Here is a 16,901-nt window from a genome sequence, read left to right on the forward strand (position 1 = left end):
CCTATTTAGGTCCATGACAGTTTTATTTGTCTTGATAATTTCTGTATGATTTGGTAAAGTTTTTTTCAGAACAATGATGGCTAGTTTGTGCGCTCAGGTGCTTTTTCTTTGAGCCATATTGATGTGTTGAGGTCTTTTTTTTTCTCCAGCAATTTTTGTTAAATATTGGGTATTTCAAAAGTCATTTACCTAGATAAATGGATTGCTTGAAAATTGCCTCCTCCCCTTCCTCAAGGTAAAAGTACATATTAATGGTTCTTTCCTTATCATCCCACCACACCAGTCTAAATGCTTGGATGGCAATCCAACAGTCCCAGTACAGCACCACAAAACCCGATGAGGACTCCTCGTTTCACCTCAGCTGCATGAGGGGAAACACACACTTGTTTAACAACCTCAGCAGTGTTTCCCTTCACGCAGCTCAGGCGAAACGAGAAGTCCTTGTTGGATTTTGTGTGCTGGGTCTGTTGGATTGCCATCCTAAGAAATAAGCTAAGTGGTTTTTCTGTGTGAGCTTTTCTATGTGAAGCTGTATGTACTTTTGAAACAGAAATATTTTGTAGTTAGTTTTCATATTTTTATTTCTGGCTCGTGTGTTTTTTGATAGTTTCGAAATACCCATCATTATATATGTAGGTGTGTGTGTGTTTAATATTAAAAGGTATGGTGTTCAATTATCCATTTTTATAAGATTGTTGTTAAGGGGGGTGGCAGGCTTTGGCCCTGAAAATTAACTGGGGAGGGGGCGGCTTAAGGTTGAAGGTTCACCTAGGGTGCCCAATACTTTTGCAACAACCCTGGAAACAGGATACTAGGTAGATGGGTTCTTATGTTATGCCATACTTTCCTTCTTGTACCATAAAATCGTCCATGCGTATCTCCTGATCATACCTCTGTGGAGCAAACCGGGTTTGAACACACAGATTGTTTTTCTTTCTGCATTTTGCCAGGGTTATTGAAATTCCTCATCTCTATATTTACAACTGGAGATTAATTATGTGAGTTTGAAAAATGGCTTGAAAACCTATCATAATTCTCATACTGGTAGGAGGCTGTTGGACGCCGAGGGCTGGGGAAAACTGTATCCCTTCCCTCTCCCTAATTTACAGTGTTCCCTCAACTCTTGAAACCATTATCTCCCACAGGAATTGGAAGAGTAAGTTTACTAACAACATTCTTCTCTTGTGTATCCTGTCCACAGCTGAAATAGGGGGAAATGCGCAAATGTTCTTGGTAGTCCTCACTGTACCTCCAACAGCTCAAAAAACAGCTATGGCATGCTCAAGCTAATGAGCATGCAAACTACAGCCACGTTAAAATTGCGGTAGTAATCTACGGCTTAGCATGAAATGTTAGCTTTCCTGTCAGTAAAAGGGAGAGAAACCATTGTATTACTGCTGAATATAGTACAATTAGTGTATATTATTGAGCAAATTAAATTCCATCTGTTTCTCTATGGAACATGGAAAATTCTTCAGTTATCAACTTACCCCACGATTGTTGGCATTTTCCTGCAGAAATTTCCGAAATTTATTTAGGAAGATATATCTGGAGGCCTCTCCCTAAAAGAAAAGAATGCAGATCTCCAGTTCAAAGCAGACATCACATATTTAATACTGCCTTTATAAGAAAAAGAAATCCCTGCAGTCATAAGAGATGTGTTACTGGAGTAATGTAATACTTCTACTTCAGGGTTGGTGTATTACAGGAACATTTAATCTTTCTCAATAGAGAATTTTAGGTCAAACAATTGGTAGACTAGTAAGACCAAGTTACTTACAGGTATTCACCAAGAACAGCAGGATGCAAGTCCTCATCCACAGTGGGTGCTGTCCTTTACGGAGCTCACATGAAAAGCTACTCCAACTTTGTGATACTAAAAGATTTTGAGCCTCCTCACCACATGTGTACCGCTTACCCCTGCCATGTTGTGTAGCACCACCTCAATCTATGTTTTATTATGCACTGTGTTGACGTAAGTAGTATACAATGCCATACTTTGTATTATTTGAATATTTTTACTGTTGTAAATGTCTATTGCTCATGTTTGATTTATTCTTACTGTACACCGCCTTGAGTGAACTCCTTCTAAAAGGCGGTAAATAAATCCTAATAAAGAAATATTAGCTAAGAGTTGAATACAACTTCTTGACGAGGTGAGCAACTTTGTGAAGAGTTGTATTGTGCCATCCATGAAAACATCTGCTACAAATAAGCAAACTGTTTTCTTCTAAGACAAGCAAGATAGCAAATCCTCAAAGCATGACTCCCTAGCTATCTTCAAAAAAAAAAAAAAAAAGGAAACACTAATGTATTTTTGGTAGAAGTGGCCTTTTTCATTCATTTATTCACTCTTGCATTTATTGGAATTCAGCCCTAGAACATAAAATAAGTGGACCTAGGGGGGATGGAGTTGGATTCTAATGCCCAAAAAGATTCTGGAGGACTCTGTCTGGCCAAACCTAGTATCAGGCAGGGAGTCCTTTTCTAAACAGTATTAAGATGTGAATGTATGAACAAATGCCCATGCTGCAGGAAACTGATGTTAAGAAAACTCCAAGCTGCCCAAAAAACCGCAGCTCGGCTTGTCTGTAAAGTATCAAGTTTTGAGAGGGCATCTCCGCTGCTATCTAAGCTGCATTGGCTCCCAATAAAAGCAAGGATCACTTAAAATTAATGTACTTATCTACCAAATATTGTATGGTATGGCCCCTGGTGATATGTTATCTCTTGTTGATCTTCTACCACGTAATGCTGTTCTTGGGTCTAGAGATTATCTAGTGCTTCACTATTCAAGTTGTAAGAAAGCTGCTTACAAATCAGTTCTTGCAGCGGGATTTGCTTACCTGGGCACAAAATGTTGGAACTTTTTGCCAAAGTCACTTAGGGGTCAGTGTGATTACATAATATTCTTTAAAATGTTTAAAACTTTCCTCTTTGGAAAAATTTTAGGTGTGAATACTGATCTCCCTGCCTAGTCCATTTTAGGTTACTGAATCTTGTTTCATTGTTATTGTTTTTTTTTATTTTACATAAGAACATAAGTATTGCCATACTGAGACAGACCAAAGGTCCATGAAGCCCAGCATCCTGTTTCCAACAGTGGCCAATTCAAGTTACAAGTACCTGGCAAGATCCCAAAACAGTACATTTTATGCTGCTTATACTAGAAATAAGCAGTGGATTTTCCCCAAGTCCATTTTAATAATGGCTTATGGACTTTTCTTTCAGGAAGCTATCCAGACCTTTTTTGAACTGCTTTTACTACATTCTCTGGCAATGAATTCCAGAGTTTAATTACACATTGAGTGAACAAATATTTTCTCAGGTTCATTTTAAATTTACTACTTTGTAGCTTCATTGCATGGCCCCTAGTCCTAATATTTTTGGAAAGAGTAAATAAGCAATTCACATCTACCCATTCCATTCAATTCCACTTTTTATAGACCCTTTTCTCCAAGCTGAGGAACCCTAGCTGCTTTAGCCTTTCCTCACAAGGAAGTCGTCCCATCCCGTTTATCATTTTTGTCGCCCTTCTCTGTACCTTTTCCAATTTCACTATATCTTTTTTGAGATGCGATGACCAGAATTGAACACAATATTCGAGGTGTGGTCACACCATGGAGCAATACAAAGGCATTATAACATCCTCATTTTTGTTTTCTATTCTTTTCCTAATAATACCAAACATTATATTTGCTTTCTTAGCCACCGTAGCACAATGAGCAGAGGGTATCAACTATGGCACCTAGATCCCCTTGCATTACGTAGCTATAATTCGGGTTCCTCTTTCCAATATGCATCACTTTGCACTTGCTCACATTAAATGCCATCTCCCAGTTTCGTAAGGTCCTCCTGTAATTTTTCACAATCTTCTTGCGATTTAACAACTTTGAATAACTTTGTGTCATCAGCAAATTTAATTACCTCACTATTTCTATTGCAATGTACTAGGTGTTATAAAGTATGTTCACTCTGTGTTCTGTATGATGTGATTTCACTGTATTTTTAGCCATGTTGAACTCAGGTTGCTGGGATAATGTGGGATATAAATGTCATAAATAAATAAATAAGTAAATAGAGGAACAACCAGGAAAAGAAAGGAGGTGTAGATGCCCCTGTACAAGTCATTGTACTGTGTTTAGTTTTAGAGGCCATATCTTGAAAGACTTGAAGCGGTCCAGAGGAAGGAGATAAAAAAATGGTATGAGGCTTGCATCAAAAGACGTATGAGAAGAGACTGGAAAACCCGAATATATATACCTTAGAGGAAAGAATGGAAAGGGGAAATATGATTCAGGCATTTAAATACTTGAAAGGTATTAATATAGAAAAATATTTTTCAGAGAAGGGAAAACAGTATAACTAGAGGACATGAACTGAGGTTGCGAGGTGGTAGACTTAGAAGTAATGTCAGAAAATTCTTTTTCACGGAGAGGGTGGTCAATGCCTGGCATGTCCTCCTGGGGGAGGTGGTAGAGACAAAAACAGTGAAGGAATTCAAAAAGGCAAGGGATTAACACAGAGGATCTCTAATTAGAAAATGGGTGGTATAAAATAACAAACCTATGGCTGCACATGTGATGTTGTTTTGAATGGCGCTTAGATGGTGACTCCGGCTGTGAAGAACTAAGGCCGGTGCCTGGCTGTCTTGTATGGTCTGGGTCCCGTATATGGCAACCTGGTTTAGGATGGGATGGAGAGGGCTTCGACAGCAACTCCCAATAGTTGGAACGAAAGGACAGTACCGGGCGGACTTGGTCTATGTCCCAGAAATGGCAAAGAAAGACCATGATCAAATGTTTTATATCACATTCATTGTTGGTTTAGTCATGAATTGATTGTGTGACTGGTGGGCAGACTGGATGGACTGTTCAGGTTTTTATCTGCTGTCATTTACTGTGTTACTATGTTTGCCTCCAAATGTGCCTATTTAGGGGATAGCAAATCCAAATGGTTGGAGTTCAAAAATTTCAGAGACCCTGCTGGGGTGTGAGAGGTTAAAAATAATGGGACACCTAAAAATTAAGCTTTGTTAACTAGACAGAAAATTTTGAAAAGTTAAAGAAAGAGAAATAATACTATGATATGATCAAAGCATTTCATATGAAAAAGAAATCTAGCAGCTGAGTTATGAAGCATTTGAAGATGTTTGAGTTGAACAGCTGAGATACCTGCATAAATAAAATTACAAGAATCTAATTGGGAGATGAGAAAAGTGTGAATCAGAGTATGCGCATTTGGGCAAAATCAATTTAGGGCCAACTTGTAGTGGAAGTGAATTTTAAAGATTGTTTTTCAACTCTGCCTTGACCGACCAGTGCACTCGGGGTCTGTATTTTTGATTAGAAGTAATTCTGTTTTAAAATGATTGTTTAACTTTGATTGTATGAAAATAAGTTGGAATGTAGAAGATAAGACACAGCTCTAATTAATTTGTTATGTGAAGGGAAAGATGGGGCTTGTTTTCAAGTTCAGATTGGCCACCTGGACTGGGAAACATGTGACAACATTCCCACAGTATGGCTTGTTTACCTAAACAGAGAAGCATCCTGTAATTTTCCTTAGCACTGAACATGAGTTCTAAGCCTAATAAAAAGGGAAGTTTCTTTCAGTGAAATTGGGAGCTCATCTGTGAGTAACGTACGAACTGTGTAGAGAACCACGTTTCCTGGTCAAAGGTCACTGTGAACAGCCCCCCCCCCCCCCCCCCCCAGTTGATAAGAGCCTGGATGATGTAAGGACCAGTGATGATTGTTTTATTGCTTCTTTTCCTGGTCTAGGAACTCTTAGCATTGCTTAGATGTAGAGACCAGTGATGTAATGATTGCCCAGATCAAGGCCCACCTCCCAACCACCAGCCCCGCCTCCCCCCACCGACTTTGATATCACTTGGTATGTTCTTGTAGTTAGGAAGCTACGAAACCAGTTCAGTACATTTTCTCCAATTCCAAAATATTCTAAAATGTTCAATAGAATACCATGGCTAACCATGTCAAACACGCTGGACATGTCGAATTGTAAGAGGAGAACATTGTTTCCAGCTGCAATTATTTGTTTGAATTCAGTTAGGAGTGTTATAAGTACTGTTTCGGTACTAAGATTAGCACGGAATCCAGATTGAGATGCATGTAGTACTGAGAAATTGTTCAAATAATCAGTAAGTTGTTTATTAACTAGACTTTCCATTAACTTAACTATAAGAGGGATGGATGCAACTGGGCAGTAATTGGTTATATCATTTAATTTTTTCTTTAGGTCTTTGGGAATTGGTGTAAGTAGTATATTGCCTTTATCCATAGGGAAGGATCCATGTTGAAGCATATAATTTAAGTAGGAGGTGAGATCTGTTATGAAACGTTGAGGGGCAGATTTTATTAAGTAACTGGGGCATGTGTCTAATCTGCAATGGGACTTAGTGAATTTGTTGATCACTTGGGTGACTGTTTTCTCCATCAGTAAATCGAAATTTGTCCAGATTCGGTCTGCTGGATATTCATCAATGGTTGGGTCCAAACAGTTAATGAATTTTTCATAGTCAGTAGAGTTAATTGGTAAGGTGGATCGTAGTTTAATAATTTTCTCGTTAAAGTAAGTGGCTCGATTGTTTGCTGATGGGGTATCTGTATTAGTTGAGGTAACCGGTGATGTGTCAAGAAGATTATGTACGAATTGGACTAGCTTATGTATGTCCTTATAATCTAGCCCGATTTTGGATTTGTAGTATGACCTTTTAGTTTGTCTGATTCTATATTTGTATTTTCTCAGCATTTGTTTCCATGCATTAAATGTTCGCTCATCTTTCATTTTATTCCATGCTCGTTCAAGTCTCCTTACTTGAGTTTTTAGTTTTTTCAGTTTGTCATTAAACCAAGGTAGTGAACTGTGTCTTCGCGATGTTCTTGTTTGTAATGGTGCTATTGTATCAAGTATATTCTTGCATCTATTGTCCAAATTTAAGAGGTATTGATTGGAATCTATTTCTACTGTCCATTCGTTCATGTAGAACTGTTGCCAGAATAGTACCGGATTGATTTGGCCTCTTGTGGTGTAAGTTTTACATTCTTGTTTCTGGACAAGATTTTTTATCCGCCATTGCATGGATATGTTTAATTTAAAGTGGTCTGACCATGGTATCGCTGTCCATTTTATATTCCATTTTAATTGGAAAATATATCAAGGATCTGTGGGGCAGAGAACTGTGGCAAGATATTTAGAATTGTGTAAAATACTAATGTTATTGTTTTTCATGTAGATGCCCATTGCAAGGGTGATAGCCTAGAACATCTCTACAGCGCAGTGGCTGATGAATAAAGTAAAACCACACCCCTCGAGGTGGAAAACTGTGGAAGAGCCAGATTGCTCAGGTTTGGCGAAATGGGAGCACCAAAAATGTGAACATCTGGGAGAAAAGACCACTTACAGGTGGGCAACAGATCATGGTATTAGTTTATCTATGGATGTTATTAGAACTGTTATTGTTGAATGTCTGATCTGTTAACACCAGACTAGGTGATCTGTTCCCCATGTTTAAGGGATAATTATAAAGGGGAAAATTACCTGAACAAATTTGGTAGATGGATTATATAGGACATTTACCTAATTTGTAAGGATGTCAATATGTGTGCACAGCAGTAGATAATTATTCTAGATATGTAATTGCACATCCTTGCAGGCAACACTATTAAAAATTGATAATGGTTCCCATTTTTGAAGACTAATTAGTACAGCAATATGCCTTAAGTCATAATATAACCTTGTCTTGATCCTCCGATCTGGGCAAGAGGAATGGACCTATGTCCCAGCAAATAAGTGTCATCTTAGAGAATAACTGATCTGTTTATATGCTTTATTCATAGATCCTTGTAAGAATCATTGTAATCTTTCTTCTTATGGTGTCTTTGGGTATGGCTATTACCCCCAGTGGACATTTATGACTCACCGCCAAGAGTCAGGGCAAGCTGATTGGGAGATGGAAGAATCATAGTGAAATCTGACAACACGATAATTACACATGTTCAGCTTACTAGATGTGTCCTGTGGCAACTGTTAACAACACACAAATATGGAAAGGGAAATGGGACTTGATATACTGCCTTTCTGTGGTATTTTGCAACTACGTTCAAAGCGGTTTACATATATACAGGTACTTATTTTTGTACCTGGGGAAATGGAGGGTTAAGTGACTTGCCCACACTCACAAGGAGCTGCAGTGGGAATTGAACCCAGTTCCCCAGGATCAAAGTCCGCTGCACTAACCACTAGGCTACTCCTCCTCCTCCTGCCACATGAATGAGTTTAATATGACTTGCACAAGTCAGAGACAGCCAATACAGCATCGTTGACCCAAAAAGGCGGACATTGTTGAGATTTACACCACCGATGTGTTATTAGCACATGTTTATATTCTTCTTGTGTGAATGCTACACCTATGAAGACCTGTGTATCCTTAATTGCCTTAATTGTAGAGTAAAATGAACTTGGTATGATACATTGTTAGGAGCTTTTCGTACAAGTGTAGAGATACCAAAGGCTATTGATACTGAAACTTTACTCAAAACAAAATGTATTAGAACTGACATTAATCAGCTTATTAGTTTGCAATATGATAAAGTTTTTTTGGATTATACTTAGTTTATTAAACTCAGATAGTTTACAAGTAGAAATTAATATGGCATAATTTACTACTTGCATGTTGTAACATTTATTTGCCCTTATACAAAGGAATAAAGCTCAAGATGACTAACTCTGAACATTTGTGGAAGTGAATTTCACCGGTGGGTTCCTTGCACAACCAGATTAATAATTTTAAATACTGCCTTGTGAACTGACCTCTTTTGTTCTGGGCAAATTGTGTACTTTAATGTAACTAAGCAGTGTGTATTATTTGTAATATTGAATTTTGGTTAGTTATTAGTGGGCAGCATTATTACCATTTGCCCTTGGACTATACTTCCTACTAATTTTAGTATGTTTGTTGAAACTAGTGCTCAGTATATTTACCTATTTGTATAATCTTTCTTACTTTTTTTTTTTGTTTTTTTACCTGATGTAGAGTAATGACTTATGTATGGACTGTCGTTCAGACAGAGTTGAAAATCAAGGACCAAATGTAGTTGAAGTGAATTTTAAAGATTGTTTTTTCAACTCTGCTTTGACCGATCAGTGCCCTCCGGGTCTGTATTTTTGATTAGAAGTAATTCTGTTTAAAAATAATTGTTTAACTTTGATTGTGTGAAAATAAGTTGGAATGTAGAAGATAAGACACAGCTCTAATTAATTTGTTATGTGAAAGGAAAGATGGGGCTTGTTTTCGAGTTCAGATTGGCCACCTGGACTGGGAAACATGTGACCACATTCCCATAGTATGGCTTGTTTACCTAAACAGAGACGCATCCTGTAACTTTCCTTAGCTCTGAACATGAGTTCTAAGCCTAATAAAAAGGGGAGTTTCTTTCAGTGAAATTGGGAACTCATCTGTGAGTAACATATGAACTACGCAGAGAACCACGTTTCCAGGTCAAAGAAACTCCTGGCTTTCACTGTGAACAGGGCCCCCCCCCCAGCTGATAAGAGCCTGGATGATGTAAGGACCAGTGATGATTGTTTTATTGCTTCTTTTCCTGGTCTAGGAACTCTTAGCATTGCTTAGATGTAGAGACCAGTGATGTAATGATTGTTTATAGATAGGTATTGTTTTTTTTTAGTTATATAGCTAATCACTGTATATATCTTAATCATTATAGATTTTAGAACCACTAATAAAGGTCTCTTTACCTAAAATGAATCCAAAAGAATCCACAGTAATTACTGAGTAGTCTGTGTTAGTGAAGCAAGCTGTAAATTCATAGCAGTACACAACTGAGCAAAGCCTTTTAAGGGAAGAAAATCTTTGCTTAAGAAATGGACAAAATTGTTATTGGAAAGAGAGTTGGGAACCAATAACAACTGCAAAATAACAGAAGGAAGGAACGGGAAGAATATTTGAACCAAACAAAACAGGAGAGAGAGCTGGTTGGGACAGGTAAACAGAAATCCAGCAAGCTGTGGTCTTGTCTGGGTTGAGCATTAGCTTATGGTCTAATAACCAAGTGGCAATGGCTTCCAAGCAGATTTTTAGTGGGCTAAGGTCATGAGGGATGAGGTGGGGAAAATAAGTAAGCTATCATCGGCGTAGAAGTAAAAACTGATATTAAGCTTTGGATAAGAATGACCAGGGGACTTATGAAATATTAGGAGAGGAGACAAAATTGAATCCTGGGGAACCCCACAGGCCAGAGAGTGAGACGAAGAGTTTAAAGGAAGAAGAATAAGCAGAGAAGGACCAACCATGTAAGAAAGAACAGAGCCAATTTAAAACAAACCTGGAAATCCCTGGAAGTTCCAGGCACAGGAGTAGTTAATCAAGTCAAAACCTGCTGATAAAGCAAGAGAGATAGCTAAAGTTATATTACGCTGATTGAGACATGCATGGAATTCACTAAGTACATAAGTAATGCCACACTGGGAAAAGACCAAGTGTCCATCGAACCCAGCATCCTGTCCATGACAGCGGCCAATCCAGGCCAAGGGCACCTGGCAAGCTTTCCAAACGTACAAACATTCTATACATGTTATTCCTGGAATTGTGGATTTTTCCCAAGTCCATCTAGTAGTGGTTTATGGACTTGTTCTTTATGAAACCATCTAACCCCTTTTTAAACTCTGCTAAGCTAACCGCCTTCACCACGTTCTCCGGCAACAAATTCCAGAGTTTAATTATGCGTTGGGTGAAGAAAAATTTTCTCTGATTTGTTTTAAATTTACTACACTGCAGTTTCATCACATGCCCCCTAGTCCTAGTACAGTGGTGGAAATAAGTATTTGATCCCTTGCTGATTTTGTAAGTTTGCCCACTGACAAAGACATGAGCAGCCCATAATTGAAGGGTAGGTTATTGGTAACAGTGAGAGATAGCACATCACAAATTAAATCCGGAAAATCACATTGTGGAAAGTATATGAATTTATTTGCATTCTGCAGAGGGAAATAAGTATTTGATCCCCCACCAACCAGTAAGAGATCTGGCCCCTACAGACCAGGTAGATGCTCCAAATCAACTCGTTACCTGCATGACAGACAGCTGTCGGCAATAGTCACCTGTATGAAAGACACCTGTCCACAGACTCAGTGAATCAGTCAGACTCTAACCTCTACAAAATGGCCAAGAGCAAGGAGCTGTCTAAGGATGTCAGGGACAAGATCATACACCTGCACAAGGCTGGAATGGGCTACAAAACCATCAGTAAGACGCTGGGCGAGAAGGAGACAACTGTTGGTGCCATAGTAAGAAAATGGAAGAAGTACAAAATGACTGTCAATCGACAAAGATCTGGGGCTCCACGCAAAATCTCACCTCGTGGGGTATCCTTGATCATGAGGAAGGTTAGAAATCAGCCTACAACTACAAGGGGGGAACTTGTCAATGATCTCAAGGCAGCTGGGACCACTGTCACCACGAAAACCATTGGTAACACATTACGACATAACGGATTGCAATCCTGCAGTGCCCGCAAGGTCCCCCTGCTCCGGAAGGCACATGTGACGGCCCGTCTGAAGTTTGCCAGTGAACACCTGGATGATGCCGAGAGTGATTGGGAGAAGGTGCTGTGGTCAGATGAGACAAAAATTGAGCTCTTTGGCATGAACTCAACTCGCCGTGTTTGGAGGAAGAGAAATGCTGCCTATGACCCAAAGAACACCGTCCCCACTGTCAAGCATGGAGGTGGAAATGTTATGTTTTGGGGGTGTTTCTCTGCTAAGGGCACAGGACTACTTCACCGCATCAATGGGAGAATGGATGGGGCCATGTACCGTACAATTCTGAGTGACAACCTCCTTCCCTCCGCCAGGGCCTTAAAAATGGGTCGTGGCTGGGTCTTCCAGCACGACAATGACCCAAAACATACAGCCAAGGCAACAAAGGAGTGGCTCAGGAAGAAGCACATTAGGGTCATGGAGTGGCCTAGCCAGTCACCAGACCTTAATCCCATTGAAAACTTATGGAGGGAGCTGAAGCTGCGAGTTGCCAAGCGACAGCCCAGAACTCTTAATGATTTAGAGATGATCTGCAAAGAGGAGTGGACCAAAATTCCTCCTGACATGTGTGCAAACCTCATCATCAACTACAGAAGACGTCTGACCGCTGTGCTTGCCAACAAGGGTTTTGCCACCAAGTATTAGGTCTTGTTTGCCAGAGGGATTAAATACTTATTTCCCTCTGCAGAATGCAAATAAATTCATATACTTTCCACAATGTGATTTTCCGGATTTAATTTGTGATGTGCTATCTCTCACTGTTACCAATAACCTACCCTTCAATTATGGGCTGCTCATGTCTTTGTCAGTGGGCAAACTTACAAAATCAGCAAGGGATCAAATACTTATTTCCACCACTGTATTTTTGGAAAGCGTGAACAGACGCTTCACATCCACCCGTTCCACTCCACTCATTATTTTATATACCTCTATCATGTCTCCCCTCAGCCGTCTCTTCTCCAAGCTGAAAAGCCCTAGCCTCCTTAGTCTTTCTTCATAGGGAAGTCGTCCCATCCCCGCTATCATTTTAGTGGCCCTTCGCTGCCCCTTTTCCAATTCTACTATATCTTTCTTGAGATGCGGCGACCAGAATTGAACACAATACTCAAGGTGCGGTCACACCATGGAACGATACAATGGCATTATAACATCCTCACACCTGATTTCCATACCTTTCCTAATAATACCCAACATTCTATTCGCTTTCCTAGCCACAGCAGCACACTGAGCAGAAGGTTTCAGTGTATTATCGACGACGACACCCAGATCCCTTTCTTGGTCCATAACTCCTAACGTGGAACCTTGCATGACGCAGCTATAATTCGGGTTCTTTTTTCCCACATGCATCACCTTGCACTTGCTCACATTAAACATCATCTGCCATTTAGCCGCCCAGTCTCGTAAGGTCCTTCTGTAATTTTTCACAATCCTGTCGCGAGTTAACGACTTTGAATAACTTTGTGTCATCAGCAAATTTAAATACCTCGCTAGTTACTCCCATCTCTAAATCATTTATAAATATATTAAAAAGCAGCGGTCCTAGCACAGGCCCCTGAGGAACCCCACTAACTACCCTTCCCCATTGTGAATACTGCCCATTTAACCCCATTCTCTGTTTCCTATCCTTCGACCAGTTTTTAATCCACAATAGGACATTTCCTCCTATCCCATGACCCTCCAATTTCCTCTGTAGCCTTTCATGAGGTACCTTGTCAAACGCCTTTTGAAAATCCAGATACACGATATCAACTGGCTCCCCTTTGTCCACGTTTGTTTACTCCTTCAAAGAATTGAAGTAAATTGGTCAGGCAAGATTTCCCCACACAAAAGCCGTGCTGACTTGGTCTCAGTAATCCATGTCCTCAGATGTGCTCTGTAATTTTGTTTTTGATAATAGCCTCTACCATTTTCCCCGGCGCCGACGTCAGACTCACTGGTCTATAATTTCCCGGATCTCCCCTGGAACCTTTTTTAAAAATGGGCGTTACATTGGCCACCCTCACTAAGGAGTGAAGTGACCACAGACTCAGTGCCGTTGCGTTGCCAGAAACCCACTTGGCGAGGATGAAGAATCTGCTTTACTCCAATAGTTCCTGTCTCTTTTTTTACTTTTTTTTATTGCTGTGAATATCAATGTGAATACACTATTTTAGTGGTGATAGAAGTGCTCAGTAAATAACATATCCCTCTGGCTAGTAAAGTGATGATATGTTTCACAAGCATCATTGCACTTCAGCCCTCCGAGCCTCTTCCATGAGACTAGATGTAAAAATGCATATTGATTTCAAGAAGTAGGTACTTAGCTGTGGGCTGGTGCTTGTATGCCTGCTTCGTTACTCAGATTGTAGCCAGAAGCTGTGATCCGTGTAGATATGTGAAATTTAAAAACTCAAACTGGTTTTCATCAATGATAAAATAGTGTATTCACACTGATATTCACAGCAATAAAAAAAAGTAAAAAAAGAGACAGGAATTGTTGGAGTAAAGCGGTTTCTATGTAGTACATAGTTTGATATTTGGAAATGAGAACGGAGTGTTACCCCAGTATTGCTGCAGAGGATGAAGAATCAACATGTGGTCGATGTACTTGGTTGTGTATAAACAATTTTTTCAGTGAGTTTCAAGAGAAAACAAAGGTTAAAGACAGGCCAATAGTTTGCTGGAACAGCAGGATCAAAAGAGTTGTTTTTTTTTTTTCAAGTATGGGACGAATAAGGGCTCTCTTTCAGGTAGGTGGAACCAAACCAAAGGAAAGGCTACCGGTGACCAAAATGAAAGCTAGTGGAATTAAGCCATGGAGAAGAACTTTGAGCCAGGAAGATGGAATAGAGTCAAGAGAAAAGAGGTTGTAGGTTTCATAGAAGCTAACAGCATTGATAATGAAGTCAAAGTGGGAAGGAAGAATTTGTTCAATGAAGACAATGTTGATGAGTCACCAGATTTGGGCTCCAGGGTAAGTGATGTAGCCTGAGAATACAGAGAAAGCACCACAGAAGTCAGCTGAGATAAAGTTTTTTTTTTAGAAATTACCTAAGTTTTGGGCAACAAAGTCTGCTGAAGGAGAGGACAGGAAGCTACCATTCTTGGTGGATGTAAGATCAGAGATTATTTGAAACAGACATTTAGTAGTATTATAAGAGGAAGAGAACCTAGACTGGAAGTAACCTTTTTTAGCTTGACGTAATTGAGAGTTAAAATAGCAAAGTTCTTGTCTACAGACATGACGAGAGTGCCAAGGTCTGAGGTGCTCTGTTCTATGGACTCTCCATTCAAATAAGCAACGGCCGGCATGATACCAAGGAAATTTAAAATGAGATGCACAGGTCTGAGGTCTAAAAGGAGTAAATTTATCTAGACCTGAATTGATAGACTGATCCCAGGAAAGGGCTTGCTCGTACAAGGGAAGAGAATCAAAAATAAATCAGGGAAAGCTTGAAACAAAAGAGGACAAGTAACTGGATCGAAGTGATAAAGTCCACAAGAAGAAGCAATATGAAGAGAAGCAGAGTTGAAAGGGGGAGATGGGGAAGCTTTGCCAGAGAGGGCTGTATATATATTTTTAAAATGTTTTTATTAACCGGAGAAACACAGCCAAACAGACAAACACAATACAGCCACCAGTTGTGTGTAAATAAAACATATCACACAGGGATACAATGATGCCCTCTACAGTGCTGTATGTCACAATGCATCCCCATCGCCCATATTTGTGCCCACTTAATCAGACATCATGCACAAAGGTCTCTCTCTCTCCTTTTACTTTTTACCCCAAAGAGAAAGAATAAGGAGACCCCCCCCCAAGCTACCATTTTACCATTGTAAAATATAAATTAAGAGAAACTGTAATTCCCAGTTGCACTTGCTAGTTAATTTATTGTAATCTGCTTTGGGCTCCAATGAGGATCTAGCAAAAATAAATGTGGCAATTGGATTAAATTAAATTAGATAAGCCTATCAACCTCAATTCATGTCCTTCAGTTTTAGCACTTTCTCGCTTCTGAAAAAGATTTGTTTGAAGATTAGTACTTTTCACGTATTTAAACGTCTTTATCATATCTCGTCTATCTTTCCTTTCCTTTCGGGTATACATATTAAGGTCTTCAAGTCTTTTCTCATATGTCTCTTGGTGCAATCCTGATATGATTTTCATCATCATTCTATGGACCCGCTTTGAGTCTTCTTATATCCTTAGCAAGGTACGACCCTCCAGAACTGAACACAATGTTATTAATATTATTATTATTTCCATTCTTGTATCCCGCTGTTATCCAAAAACAAGTTTTGGTTCAAAGTGGCTTACAATTTTATGGTTAGCGAGGTTACACTGATGCAATACAGTAAAAAGTGAATCAACGTGGCTTACAATTTTACATTTAGCGAAATTACATTGATTTAATACAGTTAAATTTGGTGGGATGATCACTATGGTGTGCACGGTTAGCCATAAAATTTCTTGTAGAGGTAGGTTTTCAATTATTTTCTAAACTGAAGATAGTTTGTGATGTTTCTCATGACCTTTGGCATTGAGTTCCACCATTTGGATCCCAGAGAGCTGAAACCAGCCATATATATGGACTTGTAGGATATATTTCTAAAATTACGTAGGTGAAGTAATAGATAACTTCTAGTTTCTGGGGTTGTACTTCTTGGAGATAGTTCATATTTGGATTTTTTGAATATCAGTCTTGCAGCCGTGTTTTGAACGGTTTGTAGTGATTTTAGTGTGTTTTATTTGCACCCTAGGTATGCTGCATTGCAGTAGTATAGTTGTGGCATTATCAGCGATTGCACTATTAGACGGAATGCTTGTCTGGGAAAGTAGTCTCTAATCCTTCTCAATTTCCATAGTGTTCTGAAGCTTTTTGATCTGAGCACTGATACTTGGTTTTCAAGAGAGAGGTGTTTATGAAGGATGAATCCTAGTATTTTTAGTTGTGTTTCAATTTGGTATGCTTGTTGGTCGATTGTGAAGTTTTGGTAGGAAGTGGGGTTGTGTGGGCTTGATAGAACCATGAATTTGGTTTTCTCACTGTTTAGTTTGAAAGTTGTGGCCCAGTTTTCCATGGTATCCAGTCCTTTTTTGATCTTCAGCAATATTTCTGAGATGTTATTGTTGAAAAGTATGTAGATTGTAACATCATCGGCATATATGTATGAGTTAAAGCCCAATTGTTCTAGTTTTTTGTCGAGTGGAGACATCGTAACATTGAACAGTATGGGCGATATTGGTGAACCCTGTGGTACCCTACACTTAGCAATCCAAGAAGCTGAAAGCTGGTCAGTCATCTTTTCAAGTAGGGCCTCACCAACAACTTGTACAAGGG

At 39.4% G+C, this 16,901-nt stretch overlaps 1 protein-coding gene across 3 annotated transcripts in view; it reads right to left on the bottom strand.

Annotated features, from left to right (window-relative positions):
• RNF123 (ring finger protein 123) overlaps window positions 1–16,901 on the bottom strand; it is a 594,888-nt gene that overhangs the window by 327,728 nt on the left and 250,259 nt on the right. For all 3 annotated transcript variants that reach the window (XM_030205297.1, XM_030205296.1, XM_030205298.1), the window contains exon 19: window positions 1,491–1,562. In XM_030205297.1, the coding sequence (XP_030061157.1) occupies window positions 1,491–1,562 (72 nt within the window). The remainder of the gene's footprint in view (window positions 1–1,490; window positions 1,563–16,901) is intronic.

This window comes from Microcaecilia unicolor, chromosome 6, assembly GCF_901765095.1.
Source record: "Microcaecilia unicolor chromosome 6, aMicUni1.1, whole genome shotgun sequence".
NCBI classification, from domain to species: domain Eukaryota; kingdom Metazoa; phylum Chordata; class Amphibia; order Gymnophiona; family Siphonopidae; genus Microcaecilia; species Microcaecilia unicolor.